A 16,506-nucleotide genomic window follows, 5' to 3' on the forward strand; every position below is an offset into this window, starting at 1 on the left:
TAGCATAGAAAAAAAGAATGAAAAGTCAGGCTACTCAAAAGTAATCTTATTAGGGCTGTCTACTGAGGAGAGTCCACTGAGTTCTAGTCTTAGCTATTTTGAAGTACACCTATGCTACCTCTACTACTTCCCCTCTCTGGGGCCTCATTTTTTCATCTAAATGTGGGAATGCCAAGAGATTAGTCCTTAGTCCTTTTCTCTTTTCTATCTATACTCATTCCCAAGGTAATCTCATTCCAAAGGGATCTTTAAATATTACCTATACATACATAACAACCAAACATATCTGCAGCCTGGACTTTTCTCCTGAACTGCAGAATCATACATAACTACTTACTTTACATCTGCTCTTAGATGTATAGTAACCTTTTAGACTTTAACATACAAAAAAAAAAGAATCTTGTATCTCTTACCCAATTGATCCCTCTGTATCTCAGGACCCCATTCAAAAACTGCCAACTCTATTTATTTTATTTTATTTTTTTGAGATGGAGTATTGCTCTGTCACCTAGGCTGAAGTACAGTGGCACAATCTAGGCTCACTGCAACCTCCACCTCCTGGGTTCAAGCGATTCTCCTGATTCAGCCTCCTGAGTAGCGGGGACTACAGGTGTCTGCCACCATGCCTTGTTAATTTTTTGTATTTTTAGTAGAAATGGGGTTTCTCCATGTTGGCCAGGCTGGTCGCAAACTCTTGACCTTAAGTGATTCCCCTCACCTCGGCCTCCCAAAGTGCTGGGATTACAGGCGTGAGCCACATCACCTGGCCGCCAATTCTATTCTTACAGTTGCTTAGGCCAAAAACTGTTGAGACATCCTTAAATCCTCACTTTCTGTCATTACCTTTACTTAAATTGCTAGGAAATCCTGTGTCTGAAGAACATTCATAAATACAAGGTAGAATTTGACTACTTCTCACAATCTCATTCTTAAATATTGCAATAGCATCCCAGCTGATCTGCTTCCAACCTTTCTCACTATAATTCAGGTTCAACAAAACCACTGCAACGATCCTTTAGATCAAATTATATCACATCTCTGATCAAACCCAATGGCTTCTTGCACAGAAAATTCTCTCTCACAAAAATCCAAAATTCTTACAATTATCTAAAAACTCAACAGGACCACATCACCTCTCTGACCTCACCTCTATCACTCTGCTATTGCTCACTCTGCTCCATCTTCACTGGCTGCCTTGCTGTTCCAAAAATACAGCTGTCAATTCCTGCCAGAGTGCCTCTGCTCATGCTATACCCACTTCCTCGACCATTTTATTTCCGTGAATTTATATGGCTCAATAGTGCTCATCTTTCAAATATTTACCTTAAAAACAACAACAACAACAAAAACACCCTCTTGATGAAACCTTCCCCGGTCACCCTGTCTAAAACTGCTTACTTCTCTTTTTACTCCTCCTTATATCCCACATGTTAAATATGCCACACAAGCTCCCCTGCTTTCATGTTCTGCTTAGCACTTATCTCCACCTGACAAACTATATATTACGTTTATTTACCATTTTATAACCTGTCTTTACTCACTTTAATGCAAGTTCCAAGGTGAGAGAGATTTTATCTATTTTGTCCACTGGTATAGCCCTAATGCCTAAAATAGTACCTGTAACATAGAGGTTCTCAATGATTATTTGAAGAATAAATGAATAGCTAAAACCGTAAAATAAAGTACTTAGACCACAGGTTAAGTTAAACTGCTCGCCACATCTAATATTCTTGTGTTTCCATGCAAATGGTAGAGAAGATATAAAATGGCATGCCACTTTGGGGGTTAAATATGGGTTTCAACTACTGTGGTAATGCTAGATCTCTTTCAACTCTGATAGTTTGCATTTACTGCTCGTGACTGTCCTTCTTTACAAAAATCTGAAACACAAAATCTAAACTTATTACCAGATGAAACAGAACGTGACAATAGTCTTCCAAATAAACTCTTCCTTTTTAAAGAGACTCATCCAGGAAGAGCTACCATAATGAGCCTTTTGAGATGGTATTTAAAAATGGGATTTACAACATAATGTTTCAGAAACATATAGTATCCTGGCATCTCAATGCTGTCATTCCTCTTTCATTTTGAGAACCCCAGGGGAAATGAAAGCTAAATAATTTGTCTTACAGTTAACCAACAATTTTACTTACACTAGAAAATTCAAAGTGACTGGGAATTATGAAAGTTCTCAAGAGAGAACTTCTTTCCTCCAGAGCAAGCTTTGACAAGTAAAATTATTCTCAAAAAGTGACTCCACTTCATTTAGTTCAAGGAAATGGATTTACAAATCTTGAGCATTCTGTCATTGGCTTTTCTACATTATCCCTAGGGCTATTCCATCACTTTAGGATATCTCTGGACACCACAGGCTAACCCAGCCTTTGAGCACTCCCCTAGCATGTTAGGTCCACAGACAGGCTACAGAGGAGCTGCTGCTGCTCCTCACTTTTGCCTAATGGGATATTGATTTCCCCCCCAGTCTCAGCAGGCTTTCTCAAGAAATCAATACCTCGGTAGCAGTGAAGTAGATGGAGATGAAACAGAAGGCCTTGGGAGGGTAGGACTGTCATCCACAAATCTAAGGGCGCTTCAAATGTGGCCAACAAGACACATCAGAGAAGGCAAAGGACCACAAAATAGAGGTCAGACAAAATCAATACTAAAAAAGTAAAGTAACAGAGAAGGAGAGGGCAAACGTGTCTTAGTAACATAACCCTTTCGAAAACAAGGAAGCCGCTCTGCCCAGGGTTGAAGATCAAGAAAGTTAACATTGGTTCTGACAGAAGAGACAGGGCCTTTGTCTACTGGCTTTTTTAAAAGTAGAAAGCTGGAAAGAATGAGAACATGTGCAACAGCATTCAAAAGATTTGCACACATTTTTAGAAATCTAAAAGTAATAGAGAAGTAGTAATAGGTTTAGCAGAGTATAGATAGTATGGTCTAAAGGGTGTATAGAGGGAGATACGGAAAATAGTAGGGCTAATTAATTCCCTCAAAATCCAAGAAGCTCAACACTTACACAGTAATTGTAGTTGAAATCAGGGAGACTGGTTGAAAGTCCAAATGGGGACATCAACCCTGTCCCTTCTCCATTCTTAGGATACCAGCAGTCAGATATTTACACCCCAAGTCAAATTCTGGTTTATCTTCTGAATAAACTAAAGAAAGGAGACTTGAGACTCAAGAGACACCAACTAGCATGCCCCTGTAGGTGGTATGGAGATGGAAAAAATAATCAACTAAAGACTGAAAATATGGCAGCTGGGCTACTCCTTCCCTCTACTAAGAACTCTGACATCTTCACCCTTAGTGGGAAAGAAGAGTTTTTCTATAGAGAAAAGACCTTCAACAACTGACATGTAGTCCCCAGTGAAAACCAACCTAAAGCAAAACCCACAAATCAACAATCACCGTAGCCACTATTCAACAAGCCTTTCTAGACACTCAGCTCAGTATCTGCTTTTGATTATCTTGCTCTCAAAATTTTTAAAGGGACCATCAACATAAAATAGAAGAACAAAAGTAGACTGAAAAAATAATTCTAATGAAATAGATAATGCAAAAATCAGAAAAAACTTCAGAAAAATAATTCAGCATCTTCACAAGTATAATAAACTATCACATTCTTAGGATTTTTGAAAAATAATAATCAGGATAAAATTGAGTTATTCAAAATTAAAACTATGATTGCTGAAATTAAAAATTATAATAAAAGACTGGAAAATTGCAGCAAACTAGTAAACAGAATAAAACACAAATTGCTAAAGTGCTGAAAATACGTGAAAAAATCATAAGCTCATAGACTTAGTTCAGGTTACACCAAACTAGGAGTTTCATAAAGAAAGAACACAGAAAACAATAGGAAGAAAATTATCAAAGAAATAACGTTTTTCAGAACATGAGTTTGTAAGTTGAAAGAGCTTACAAAGGGCCCAGAACAATAAATGAACAAAGGTTTATATAAAGCACAGGATTGTGGACTTTCAGATTACCAGGGGTAAAGAGATGATTCTAAAAACTACCAGACAAAAGAAAACAGCTTATGCACAAAGCTTTAAGAATGAGAATGGTATGAGACTTCTGAAGAGTAATGCTAAATGCTGTACTACAATGAAGCAATGCCTTAAAGTTAAAAGGGGAAATTATTTTAAACCGAGGAATCTATACCCATCTAGAGAGTTAAAATTGTGTAAGGGTTAGAAAATATGTATTTGAAGATATCAAGTACCCAGAAATGTCATGCAGCTTCTCCTAAGCAGCAGCAGGAGGCTATGTTCCAGCAAAACAGGACAAATAAATGGAATCCAGGAAGCAGGCAATCCCACACACAAGAATGTCAAAGCAAAGTCCCAGGATTACAGCCGTGTGCTGGCTCTACAGGGCATTCAAAAAAAAAATTGCATAAGGAAAGGAGAGGATTCTGGGATGGAGATCTCCAAGACAAAACTAGTCTCAACAGAATAAACAATATAATGGAAATTTTTTAAAACATTAAGGAATATTCATTGAAAATAAGCACAGACAGTAAATTATGTGAGTGACTAATATTTTCATATCTAATGATATAAACCACGATTTTTGTCATGATTCAACCAAAAGCAGTGATAGAATTTTACTGAAAAGATGGGGAAGTGGGGGAAGTAGGTAAGAAAATTAAATTCTCATCTAGAAAAGCAAATTATTAATGAGTATGTAGAAATCTAATAAATCAAGAAATAGCAATATAAGACTATCATTTAGACACAGAGAAGTAAAAAAAAAAATAGGGAAGAAGAGATCTGAATAGAGAGAGTTGGGTTCTAATTTTGACTCTGCCACCTGCTAACCATAGGATAATGGGTAAATTGTTTAACTTCTTTAAGTCTCAGTTCCTTAATATATAATATGGGCATAGTAATAGCACCTATTTCATAAGGGTTTGTGAGAAGTAAATGAAATAAATAAAGCACTTACTACAAGACCTGTTAAACATGCATTTTATACATACAATTTTTATTATTATTCTTTTTTTTTTTTTTTTTTTTTTTTTGAGGCGGAGTCTCGCTCTGTCGCCCAGGCTGGAGTGCAATGGTGCGATCTCGGCTCCCTGCAAGCTCCGCCTCCTGGGTTAACACCATTCTCCTGCATCAGCCTCCCGAGTAGCTGGGAGTACAGGCGCCCGCCACCACGCCTGGCTAATTTTTTTTGTATTTTTAGTAGCGACGGTGTTTCACTGTGTTAGCCAGGATGGTCTCGATCTCCTGACCTCATGATCCACCCGCCTCCACCTCCCAAAGTGCTGGGATTACAGGTGTGAGCCACCATGCCTGGCCTATTATTCTTAATATTAAGATTCGCATGGTCTTGTTTTGACAATTTTATGATGACTGATAATGATAGGTAACTCTGCAGTAACAACATGTTCTTGATTAGATATCTTAGAAAAATGATGAGAAGCTTGTTTTTGCTTTCTAAAAATGAAATACTCAGGAGTTCCTAAAGGTGGGTTCCTAATGCCACACTGCACAATATCCATTAAAAAGGAGTTCTCAGTGCTTCCCTTCAGTCTTCCTTTGAGGCCTCTCTTATTCTTGGCAACCCAGATTAAACACCAAAGAAGCTGCATCCCTCACAGGTGGGGGTAACAGCTTTTTCTTCAGCTGCTCTCACTGCTCTTGTAAAAGCCATCAAATTATCTGGAACTTCATACTATATTGTAAATATCTGTTTATTTTGGTGTCTTCCAGGAGTTGAACCTAGTAAGAAACTGTGCCCTCTATTATCAGTGCCCCAGTGCTTAGCAAAGTGCCTACTTGAATATATAGTAAGTATTCAGAGAATACTTGGAGAATGAATAAATGAACGAATAAATGAGTTAACAAATTCCAACACAATGCATCTTAACCAGGGTGCAAGTAAAAATCACCAAAGGAGTGTTTTCCAAAAACATATATTCTAAGCCCCTCTAGACTTCTCTGAGAATAGGGCCAAGGCATCTGCAATCTTACCAAGCTCCTTACATGTCCCTGATGCACAACTTTTACAAGAATCACTGTCATGGAATAGATAGAGTGCTAGACTGGATCTGAAGTCTAGGCCTGGTCTGAGCAATGAAAATAATTGAAAATCCTCCCCAGAATTCTGTTTCTTTCTTAGTAAAAAAGACAAATTTGACAGCCATTGCAGGTGGCGCAAATGACAGTAGCTAAAACTCAAATGAGAGATACATGTAAAACAGGATTATAAGAATTTCAGTGAAGAAAATTGCTATATTCTGGTCCTGGAGTGTGAAGGAGGAATGACTTGCATAATTCGGTGCACAAGCTAATGTTAGATTCTTATGGAATGTTATGTGGCATTGCCAAGCAAAGAATTTGCAAATCTCAGTCGAGGGCCCAAGGCAAGGCATTAAGGTAGGGGGTGCAGCTTCCCTCACCTTCATTTTTCTTCTTTACTTCTCCATCCACACTGCAGGGCACTACAATCTCCCTCTTGTGCGGCTTCTAAAGAGCTTTCTGGATGAAAGGAGTTACATAATGTGGAGTCCTCCTGGGAACTACAGCAGTAAATTAATTTTTCTGCTTCTACACAGTTATCTAAGGACATAAATACTCTGCACGGGCAGGGCCAAAAATAATAGAATAAAATAATCTTTTGAAAGATTCCTTAAAAGCCAGTGCATCAAAATATTCTTTTCCATCCAATAAACACTGACCAAGTGATTACTCTCTGCACACAAGCCACTGTGCTGGGTAATGACCAGGAGAATTCACAATGCAGTGCAGGGGCCAGCCCCATAAGGAAATCATCTTAACATAGCATGGTAAGGTATAGGAGAGACTGTAACAGGTAATGCTAGAGCCAAGTCCTGAAGGAAGAGTGAGAGACAGGTGCATAAAGCTAGGAAGCATGTTCCAGGCAGGGGAAATACCAAGGTGTGATGGGGGACTTGATGCAGTTTAACACAACCATGGAATAAATGGTAGGAGTAGAGATAAGCTTGGAGAAGCAGAAAAAAAATCTCACTGTTGGGGTCTTCTATGCTCAAGAATGAGGGGTTTCTAAAGAATGTGTGACCTGGTTATATGGTGTCCAGCTTGAGTGTCTGTGTGGATGTAGGGTCTCCAAATTGGATAATTATATTTCCAGAAAAGCTGATGAATTCCATTTCAGATATGTTGGGTTTGAGGAGTTCTCTGAGTGATATCCAAGTAGAGATCCAGAAGGATATGGAAGTCTGAAGTTTTAGAAACAAGTCCATGGCTAGAGATAGAGATCCAGGAGGAAAGATCCAGGCTCAAAGATAACATGCCTTACTTTCTAAATGTTTTCTTCCTCCCACAGACTCATGGAAACAGGCCTACAAGGATTCTTTTTACTCAGATAGAATCAAGGCAGACCTGACTCTGTCCCCACCCCCTAGAAAACAGCAGAACCAACTGGGCACAAGACATATTTTTTGATCACTGTTTAATTGTGGTCTCAGTGGGGAGTGATTTTGCCCCTCCAACCAGAGGACATTTGGCAATGTCTGGAGATATGTTTGATTATCACAACTGATTGGGGTGTTGGGTGCTACTGATCTTAAGTGGGTACAAACAAGGAATGATTCTAAATATCCTACCTTGAACAGTACACACACTCTTCCCTCCCAATCCCAGCTAAGAATTATTTGGCCCCAAATGCAATAGTGCTGAGGTTGAAAAACCCTACGCCTTATATTAGGATTTGCCAAATTTTCTAAGGAAAAGGCACTAATTTCATAAGAGTTGTTATTTAGTTGGCATTTGTCTTTTAATAAAAATCAAATATGGTCATCCTTTGATTTTTGGACATTACTAAGAAACTGTTGAATCTTTGAGTTCAGACTTCTACAGTCCATTAGGATTCTCAGCTGGAAGGGTTTATGCTAATGGACATGGTTTGACACACCGCAAAGCTTCGCTCTCTGTTTCCCCTCCACCTTATCCTTCAGCCTCATTGAACCTCAGCATTGTCAGCACTTTCTGTTATTTTTCAACTCCATGCCTTTCACGTGCTGTTTCCTCTGCCTAGAATACCTTTCTCCTTCCATCTCTGCCTTTGGAAATTCTACAGATTTTACAAGTCTGTGTTCCCCTCCTACCTTCCTACCCTCATACATCATATGGCCTCTACAGGTTTCCTCAAGAGGTGTCCTCTCTCCAACCGAAATGCCTGGTACTACCTAGGAGATAGATATATGCCAGGCCAGCTCATATAGTACAGTTCAGCCCTCTCTTCTGATGGATGGTCCTTGCCTAGAGAGATGAGGCCATGGTGTAGATAGCTCTCTGAGTGACTGCATCCTTCTGACCTCAGAAAAACAGGCCTGTCCTCAACTAGACTCAGCTCTAGGGTCACAAGGAATTCTGAATCTGAGAAAGACTGCTGAGAAGCATGGAAACACTTTTGCAGATCATGGAAAATGTGGGCTTTTACCAGATAGCTAGGGGTCAGAATGACACAAGGCTGCATGGCTTTGAGCAAGTCCCCTAATCATACCACAACTCCTCCACATGGAAAACGGGGATAATGCTTCATTATTGTAGGAATTAGTGATAATAGCTGTGAAATGCCTGGAAGGTTCTTAGTATGCAATAAATGATTGCCCTCTCTACAAATAATTAAAGTTGCACACATAATTTCAAGAGATTCTTGGAGCATCCTGTGCACTGAAGCATGGATCCTCTTTTACAGCCAGCCCATGGTGTCATGAATTGCTTAAGTCCCTTTCCATAGGTATCTGTAGAAAAATGTATTGGAGTCAGGCAATTCCTGAAGAAAGGGTTAATACTTAGCCAGAGCAAGAATTATTTGTTGGGGGCAGAGTATCAGAATCAGGGATTCTAATTTGAGTTCTGAACACTCCTTACTACTAAAGCCAGGATATTTTTCTATGTTTCTTCTCTCACATCCAGAGCTGGACTTTGTTGGGCAAAATGAAATACAGACAAAGAATGTCCATTGCATTATAATCCCATACAGCGTGACCAACATGGACAAAAGCAGAAAGATGAGAAAAAGATAGGTAGTTCTGACAACGGCTAGACGAAAAGTATATGTGAGAAAAGGCCTTTCCCTTATCCAGCTCACCTAACAATTCCATGTGAATTGCTCCATTTTGTCACATTTCTTGGAAGACGTATTTACACATCTGTATATCTGTCATTAGACTTTAAATTCCTAGAGATCAGGACCACATTTTACTCATTTATCTATCCCAGTCCCTGGTCTACCATGTATCAATTGCTCAATAAATACTTATTATATAAGCTCAGACTAGAAAAGGTTATACGGTAGTGCAATGTGGTGGTTGGGTGGCTAAGCTGTTCTGTCAGCACATCTAGCTTGAAATCCTGACTCTTTGACATACCACAGTGAGATCTTTAGCTAGTCACTCTCTAATTTAAACTTTAATTGCTTCATCTGTGAACAGAAAAAGTAACAGTACTTACTGTACAAGATTATTTCAAGGATAAGCTAAAATGTATGTAAAGCCACTAGCAGAGTGGTTGGCTAAAGAGAAGTTATTCTTATTTTGAGACATCAGTGGTAAACTTTGAAGCATAAAGGGTCAGATGGTAAATAATTGAAGCTCTGCAGGCTATAAGGTCTCTGTTACAACTGTTTTAACTTTGTAGTTGTAACATAAAAACAGCCATTGATAACATGTAAACCAATGAGCACAGCTGAGTTCCAACAAAACTTTATTTACAATACAGGGCAGTCCATATTTGGCCCACAGATCATAGTTTGCTAATGCATGTAAGGTGTCTAAATTTCAATCATTAAGAAGTAGAACCTACAGAAGATTCTTGAACTAGGCAGTGACAAAATCAAAGTCATCCTTTGAGCAGGTTAAGTTTTTAACAGCATGCAAAACACTACTTTGAGCAAAGTCTGGAGTCAGGTTATTATGATTGTCCAAACATGAAACAGGAAAGATCTGAGCTCTAAGTAGTGAAAATATGAACCATGCAGAATAGAATGACATATGCAACACCCTGCCTTCTACAAACTGAACTATGGTTATAGCCTCTGATCGTTCATTTCTATTCTCCTATTATACAGTATCTTAGTCATGGGTGGATCTCAGATTGTCTAGTAAATTATAAGCACTGACGTAGGGAACCTCTAGAGAATTGATTAGCTAAAGATAAAATATTGTTATTAATTTATATTGATCCTTAAATAGATAACTAGCTTGAATTTGAGACTCATACACTTCACCTATTCCCAACTTCAGAAAACAATTTTCATTCTTCATGTAGGGCATCAATAATCTGTCAGAAGTGATGATTCAAATAGTTGTACTACAGACTGGTGGACATTATGTGAAATCACTATTAAACACAGCCATCATTTCCTGTATATTATGATTCTCAGTTTGCTCTGGTTTTAGATTTCAAATCAGACCCTTCCTTTTATGTCCCTAAGTATAACGAGCTCAAATCAGATCAGCTAAAAATACAGGGTTAAATGTGCTGTGACAAATTAAGTCAGTGGAGGTATATCTTATAACTTCATCTAAATTATTTGGAGATGGATGCCTACAACCTACAATTGGTGGAATCTAGGTCATCTGCCTGTGCCTAGCTGCAAAGGAAGCAAAAGAAGAAAGTTTCATGAGTTCTTCCTGGAGAGGTGAGCTTCGTACGGCTGGAAATTCCCCGAAGATAGCAAATGTATTTAACAGTTGTTAGAAAGCCAAACAACATGAGAAATATCCACTACACTGTGAAACATCCATTCCTCTCCCTAAAAGAAACTAATACCATCTTATAGAGAACAGTATTAGATATATACCTTTTCTCAGCAGAAGGATACACATTAACATTTTTATTTTTAGCTTCAAAGAAGAGGCAAAAATTGAGTATAATTTAACGTAAGAAAGCTTCTTCCCAGGGCACCTGTTGCTCTTAGAACATTCTGGGAGAGAGGGTGGGTCCAAAAAGTCACTATAAATAGCATAGAAAGAACCAACGGTATCTGTCAGGAGTAGGACTGGGGTAGGGGAGCAAGAGCTGGAAGCACTGGAGGTTCTTTCTGTGAGTTTGACTTTTGTCCCCACTATTGCATAGGTACAACTTGCTCCATTCTTTCCCACCTACACTAGTGTTTGTGGTGGTGTATTTCTGAGCATAGCCACACCTGATCCACTCCATTATGTGAGCAGAATGGAGCAGGCTGGAAAGGGCTAAGATACAGAAACAGACCTTTTCACCAGAGCATGGCTGTTGTGTGCATCACGGGTAGATCGGCGTATGGGCTGTGCGTAGAGACAGTAGGAATGGTGTAGAGTGTGCAAAGTGTGTGTCTACATGTGGTGGGATCAGATATTATGCATCTGGCCCCACATACATTATTTATCTCTTTTTTTTTTTTTTTTGTGAGTGGGGATGGAGTTTTGCTCATGTCGCCCAGGCTGGTGAGCAATGGCGCGATCTCGGGTCACTGCAACCTCCGCCTCCCAGGTTCAAGCAATTCTCCTGCCTCAGCCTCCTGAGTAGCTGGGATTAACAGGTGCCTGCTGCCAGCCTGCTAATGTTTGTATTTTTAGTAGAGACGGGGTTTCACCATGTTGGCCAGGCTGGTCTCGAACTCCTGACTTCGTGATCCACTTGCCTCGGCCTCCCAAAGTGCTGGGATTACAGCCGTGAGCCACCGCGCCCAGCCACATTATCTCTTAATGTTCACAGTAGCTCTAGAAGGTGAGTGGGTGTGATTAGAGAGTGAATTCAAAAACAGCAGCTGATGGAGATTCAGGCAATGGGCACCAAGAATGTACCAAGTAATTTGTTCAGCAGGTAGCAGAACCCAGTCAGCCTCTGAAATGGGCCCTGAAGATATACTAACAAGAGAAGGGCAGGGTCTTTATCCTAAAGAAACAGATCTGCCAAAGCAGATTATAAAAATGGGATATGGGCACAGGAATACTAAAATACCCATTATTAGAGCTAAGGTATGATGTAGAGAGTAAAATAAGTTGAGCTCATGATCTACAGGGTGACCATGTAAATTTAAATTACAAATTAAAAATGAAGGTATTATTAATAATTATGCTGGAACAGCAGGTATAAACCAGGAATTTGGGGGGCAAAATGGGACACATGATTACCCCAATTATACATCACCTAGAGAATCCACAGACAGAATTCAAGGAAATACAGCCAAGAAAGCAAAAGAATGCAAAGGTTAAAAAACAAAGAATATGACGCAGAAAAGACTATTTTCTTTCCTTTGGTTTTAATATTGGAAGAGATAATGTGAAAAACCAGAGACACCAACATGTATTTAATTTTTATTTTTTCTCTCTTAATTCACTTGCCAGCCAGGGGCTACCATGATTGCTCCAGCAACAGCACTAGTCATGAAAACTCTCATGGAAAGTTACTCCATAGGATTGAAGAGCAAGAGGGTAAATTTCCCTCAGCAGTGGGGTCAGTGGTAAGATGGAGGCTGGTTTCAATGACTAACTCATCTAAAATCCTGCAAGTTTCAACTGCAGAGATGTCAAAGCTGATGATGATACCTGAAGGATTTCTGCTGGATGTGCCCATGGGGACAAAGCCAGAAGTTTGACTCAGAAGTTTCAGCAATGTGAAGAAAGGAAATCAGGTATTTATCACCAGACATTATGTCGTCACTCAAAAGGACTCTAATTTTTAGAAGATTGACTGTCTAAAAGAAGGATACCTATGGGAAATGTTCTCTGATCTCAAAATGAAGGAAGGAATTCATAGCTATCCCCAAAATCTACCATCTCTGCTTCAGGCAGACAGTTTAATCTAGGCCTCAGTTTTGTAAATGTTGTAATACTATAGTCAGAAAGTTAGCAGAGCTTTATCAGAGATCTTTAAAAAGAATTTTAAAAAAGTTTGACACTCCAGTTTGTCAGTGCTGCAGGATTGTTTCTGAGCTTCTAAGTGTTGACTTTGAATACTAACCTGGCACAGGCAAGCCGTTTTCGTTAAGACATTCAGAAGGACAACCTCAATAGCATTATGTATGGAAAAGAGATGTTGAACGTGCCTTCTGTATTTTACAATAAGGCCTTGTACTCTCTTGATTATATTAGCTTGTGAAATCTCATGTCCCGCTTCCCCAATACCGTACAAAGCTTCTCTTCAAAGTTCACACTTAGAGGGATTTGGAGGATTAGAAATCCAGTACCTAAGTAAGGTGGGTCAGCCAGTCCTAAAGGTACTAAACATTGTGTCCTTAATCAGGCAGTTTAACACTATAGTGGTTGAGCAAGGAATGTCAGAGTGAGGTGAAAAATGTCTTCAGAAGGTCTTTTGACCCACGGGTAATTTCAAGCTTCCCCACAGATTCATAGGCCTCTTCCTTTCTTTTTTCCCTTTCTTCTTATTAGCACTTAATAAGTATCACACATCATATATTTATGTTTTGTTGTTGTTTTTATCCATGAAGGCAAGGTTTTATCTGTTTCATAAGTTTCTACATTCTCAGTGCCCAGAACATTTGTCTGGCATGCAACAGGTATTTGATAATATTTATTGATTGAATGAATGAATTAATGAATAACAGAAGACTCCTCTCCCCATGTAAATATGGGTCATTCAGCCTAGTTTGCACTTACAATGTAATGTAATCAACAGAGAAAAGGAGTTCTCAAAGTCCTACTCTGTCTCCCTTGTGCCTGGAGGCTTCTGAGCTGAGAGTGACATTTTTTGAAAGAAAGCAATTTGAAGGAATACGCAGCAACTTTGGAGTGAAACTGAGTGTGGCGCTAAAAGGAAATGAAAATAAGTGAAATCACCCACATTTTGGAATTAAAAAAAAAAAAAAACCAGCTAACGTTAAAAAAAAGAAAATAGCCAGGTGCGGTGGCTCACGCCTGTAATCCCAGCACTTTGGGAGGCTGAGGCAGGCGGATCACGAGGTCAGGAGATCGAGACCATCCTGGCTAACATAGTGAAACCACATCTCTACTAAAAATACAAAAAAATTAGCTGGGTGTGGTGGCGGGCGCCTGTAGTCCCAGCTACTCAGGAGGCTGAGGCAGGAGAATCACTTGAATCTGGAGGGTGGAGCTTGCAGTGAGCCGAGACCAAGCCATTGCACTCCAGCCTGGGTGACAGAGCGAGACTCTGTCTCAAAAAAACAAACAAACAAAAAAAGAAAATAGACTACAAAAAGATACCATGCTTGTTAAATTTCTGTAACTTAATCATACCTTTCAGTTGTGCTGTCTCCCCTTACAGCAAGAAATCCTTCAACCACATAAACTAAAAAGGTTCAAAGAGAGTCAAGAAATATAAAATGATGGGAAATATATCCTGAACCAAAGGAAGAATCCCAAGAAACAGGGGAAATCAAAATTTTAAATAGAATGAAAGGGAAAAGCACACTGGCACACTGGGGCCTCAAAAGGAAGACAAGAACTCTCACAACTGAGCAATAACAACTTTCCAAACATAAAAGCTAGTGACAGAAGAGCAAGGAGACAGGCATCAAGGCTCTCCAGGAATGGTTCAAACAAAAGAACATCCCACTGTGACAGAAAAAGTGGCACCACTGCCCTTTTCTTCCTCTCCATCAACTCTAATCCAAGTGCTTGCTTAATTGTGCTGGTCTTTGTAATTTGGTGGTATTCTCAAATCCAGGTTTTCTTTCCTATCTATAGCCACTACTCCAGCTTAAGGTCTCATTATGTTCCCACAGAGCATGGTAACTACCATGCCACTGTGTCTCCTGGTTCACTGCCCTCCAATCCATCTTCCCATAGTTTCTCCAAGGCAAACTGGACCATTCTACTTTCCAGCAGAAAACCCATTAGAGGTTCCTCCTCAGCCTATTAGAATGATGACCATTCCAGCAATATTTTCAAACCATTTGCTAATGAGGTGCACAAATGCTCACTATAAGGCCAAAGTGTGAACTCCATAAGTATGGAGCCCATGGCTATCTTATTCACAGCTGAATCCCAAAAACTAGCGTAGTACCTGTGCTCTACAAACATTTAATATTTGAATAAAAGTGGAAAAATTATGATATAAAACCATGTAAAATACAATCCTAATAGTCTAATTATATGCACACACACAAAAATCAAAAGCAAAAATGGTTATTCTTTTAAAATTTTAGTTATGGTTTTTTATGGATTTTCAAATTTTGCCATGAAAGTATTTTTTTTCTCCTGTGATACTGAGATTTTTAAAATACAGGCAAAAACAAAAAGAGAGTAGAACAAAAGCCAGGAACCTGACATATCAGATGGCAACATGAGGGAACAATGAGAAGTATATTATCCTCATCACACCCTACAGGATCCTTCATCTTCCAGCCCTGCCTCAGCTCCACCTCCTGCCACTTTTCTGCCATCCAGGGGAAACAGCATGGCCAAGCTATGCTGTGTTCTTCACATTTGTGCTTGCTGTCTATTCTCTGTTACCCCACTATTCCGGTATGCCCAATGTAGTGTTTGCCATCTTTTCTTTCCTAGGAGGAAGCACAATTCCTGATGTACAGGTGAACATATTAAATATTGATTGTGTAAATTAACTAACACATGAATAAGGCCTTTACTATAAAACCATACTCACCTAATAAAATTGTGGTGAGGACTAAGTAGGAAAATGCATGCAAAATATGCCTGGCTCATAGTAAGACCTCAAAAGGCAAACACAGTTATCAACTATTACTATTGAAACCTTGTACAAGTTGCTTTGCTCCTCTTGCCACAATGATCTTAAATTGTAGATAATAATTCCTGCCTTACCTACTCATTGCACTGAGATGAGAAAGAGCTTAGAGCAATGTGAAAACCATACATCACTAAACAAACATATTATTATCATTATGATGATGGTGATGATTATGTGCCATTTTCTTTGTGAACCTTGCTTATATTAAGCTTATTATTTAAAGTCACATTACCTTTGCTGATGTTTCAAACCATCCTACGAAACCGTGCTCCTTGCAGAACTGGTCCATCTTGAGGCCATTGTTCATGAGCACATCCTTCCCCTGGTCACACTTGTTGGCCAACAAAACCACTGAAACCGGTTTGCCATTAGGGAGACTTAACTTGGAGTCCAAATCATTTTTCCACTTCGCCACTGCTTCAAATGTGGCTGGCCTGGTGACATCGAAGACAATAAATGCACCCATAGCTTCTCGGTAATAGACCCTCGTCATGTTTCCAAATCTTTCTTGACCTGACACCAAAAAGAAATAAAAATAAAAATGTATTAAAATTGCAAACTGAATCATATTATAACTTCATGAAGCCTCCAAGATGAGCAAGTCAATCAGTAAAGTGCTTCGTCTTTATTGATAATCTTTAAAGAGTGAACTAAATATGCAATCATGCAGCTTTGTTCTTGATTTTTGAATTCAGAAGGGAATTCATCCATTTAACAAATATGTACTGAGAAATTTCTGTGTACCATGTAATATTCTAGACCTATGCAAATACAGTATTCCAGTAGCCACATATGGCTATTTAAATTAAATGAACAAAAACTAAACAAAATT

The 16,506-nt window shown here is 39.1% G+C and overlaps 1 protein-coding gene across 1 annotated transcript in view; it reads right to left on the bottom strand.

Moving 5' to 3' along the window:
• RAB38 (RAB38, member RAS oncogene family) overlaps positions 1 to 16,506 on the bottom strand; it is a 68,922-nt gene that overhangs the window by 26,939 nt on the left and 25,477 nt on the right. The window contains exon 2 of the mRNA XM_003832986.5: positions 15,907 to 16,187. Within this exon, the coding sequence (XP_003833034.1) occupies positions 15,907 to 16,187 (281 nt within the window). The remainder of the gene's footprint in view (positions 1 to 15,906; positions 16,188 to 16,506) is intronic.

This window comes from Pan paniscus, chromosome 9, assembly GCF_029289425.2.
Source record: "Pan paniscus chromosome 9, NHGRI_mPanPan1-v2.0_pri, whole genome shotgun sequence".
Taxonomy (NCBI): Eukaryota; Metazoa; Chordata; class Mammalia; order Primates; family Hominidae; genus Pan; species Pan paniscus.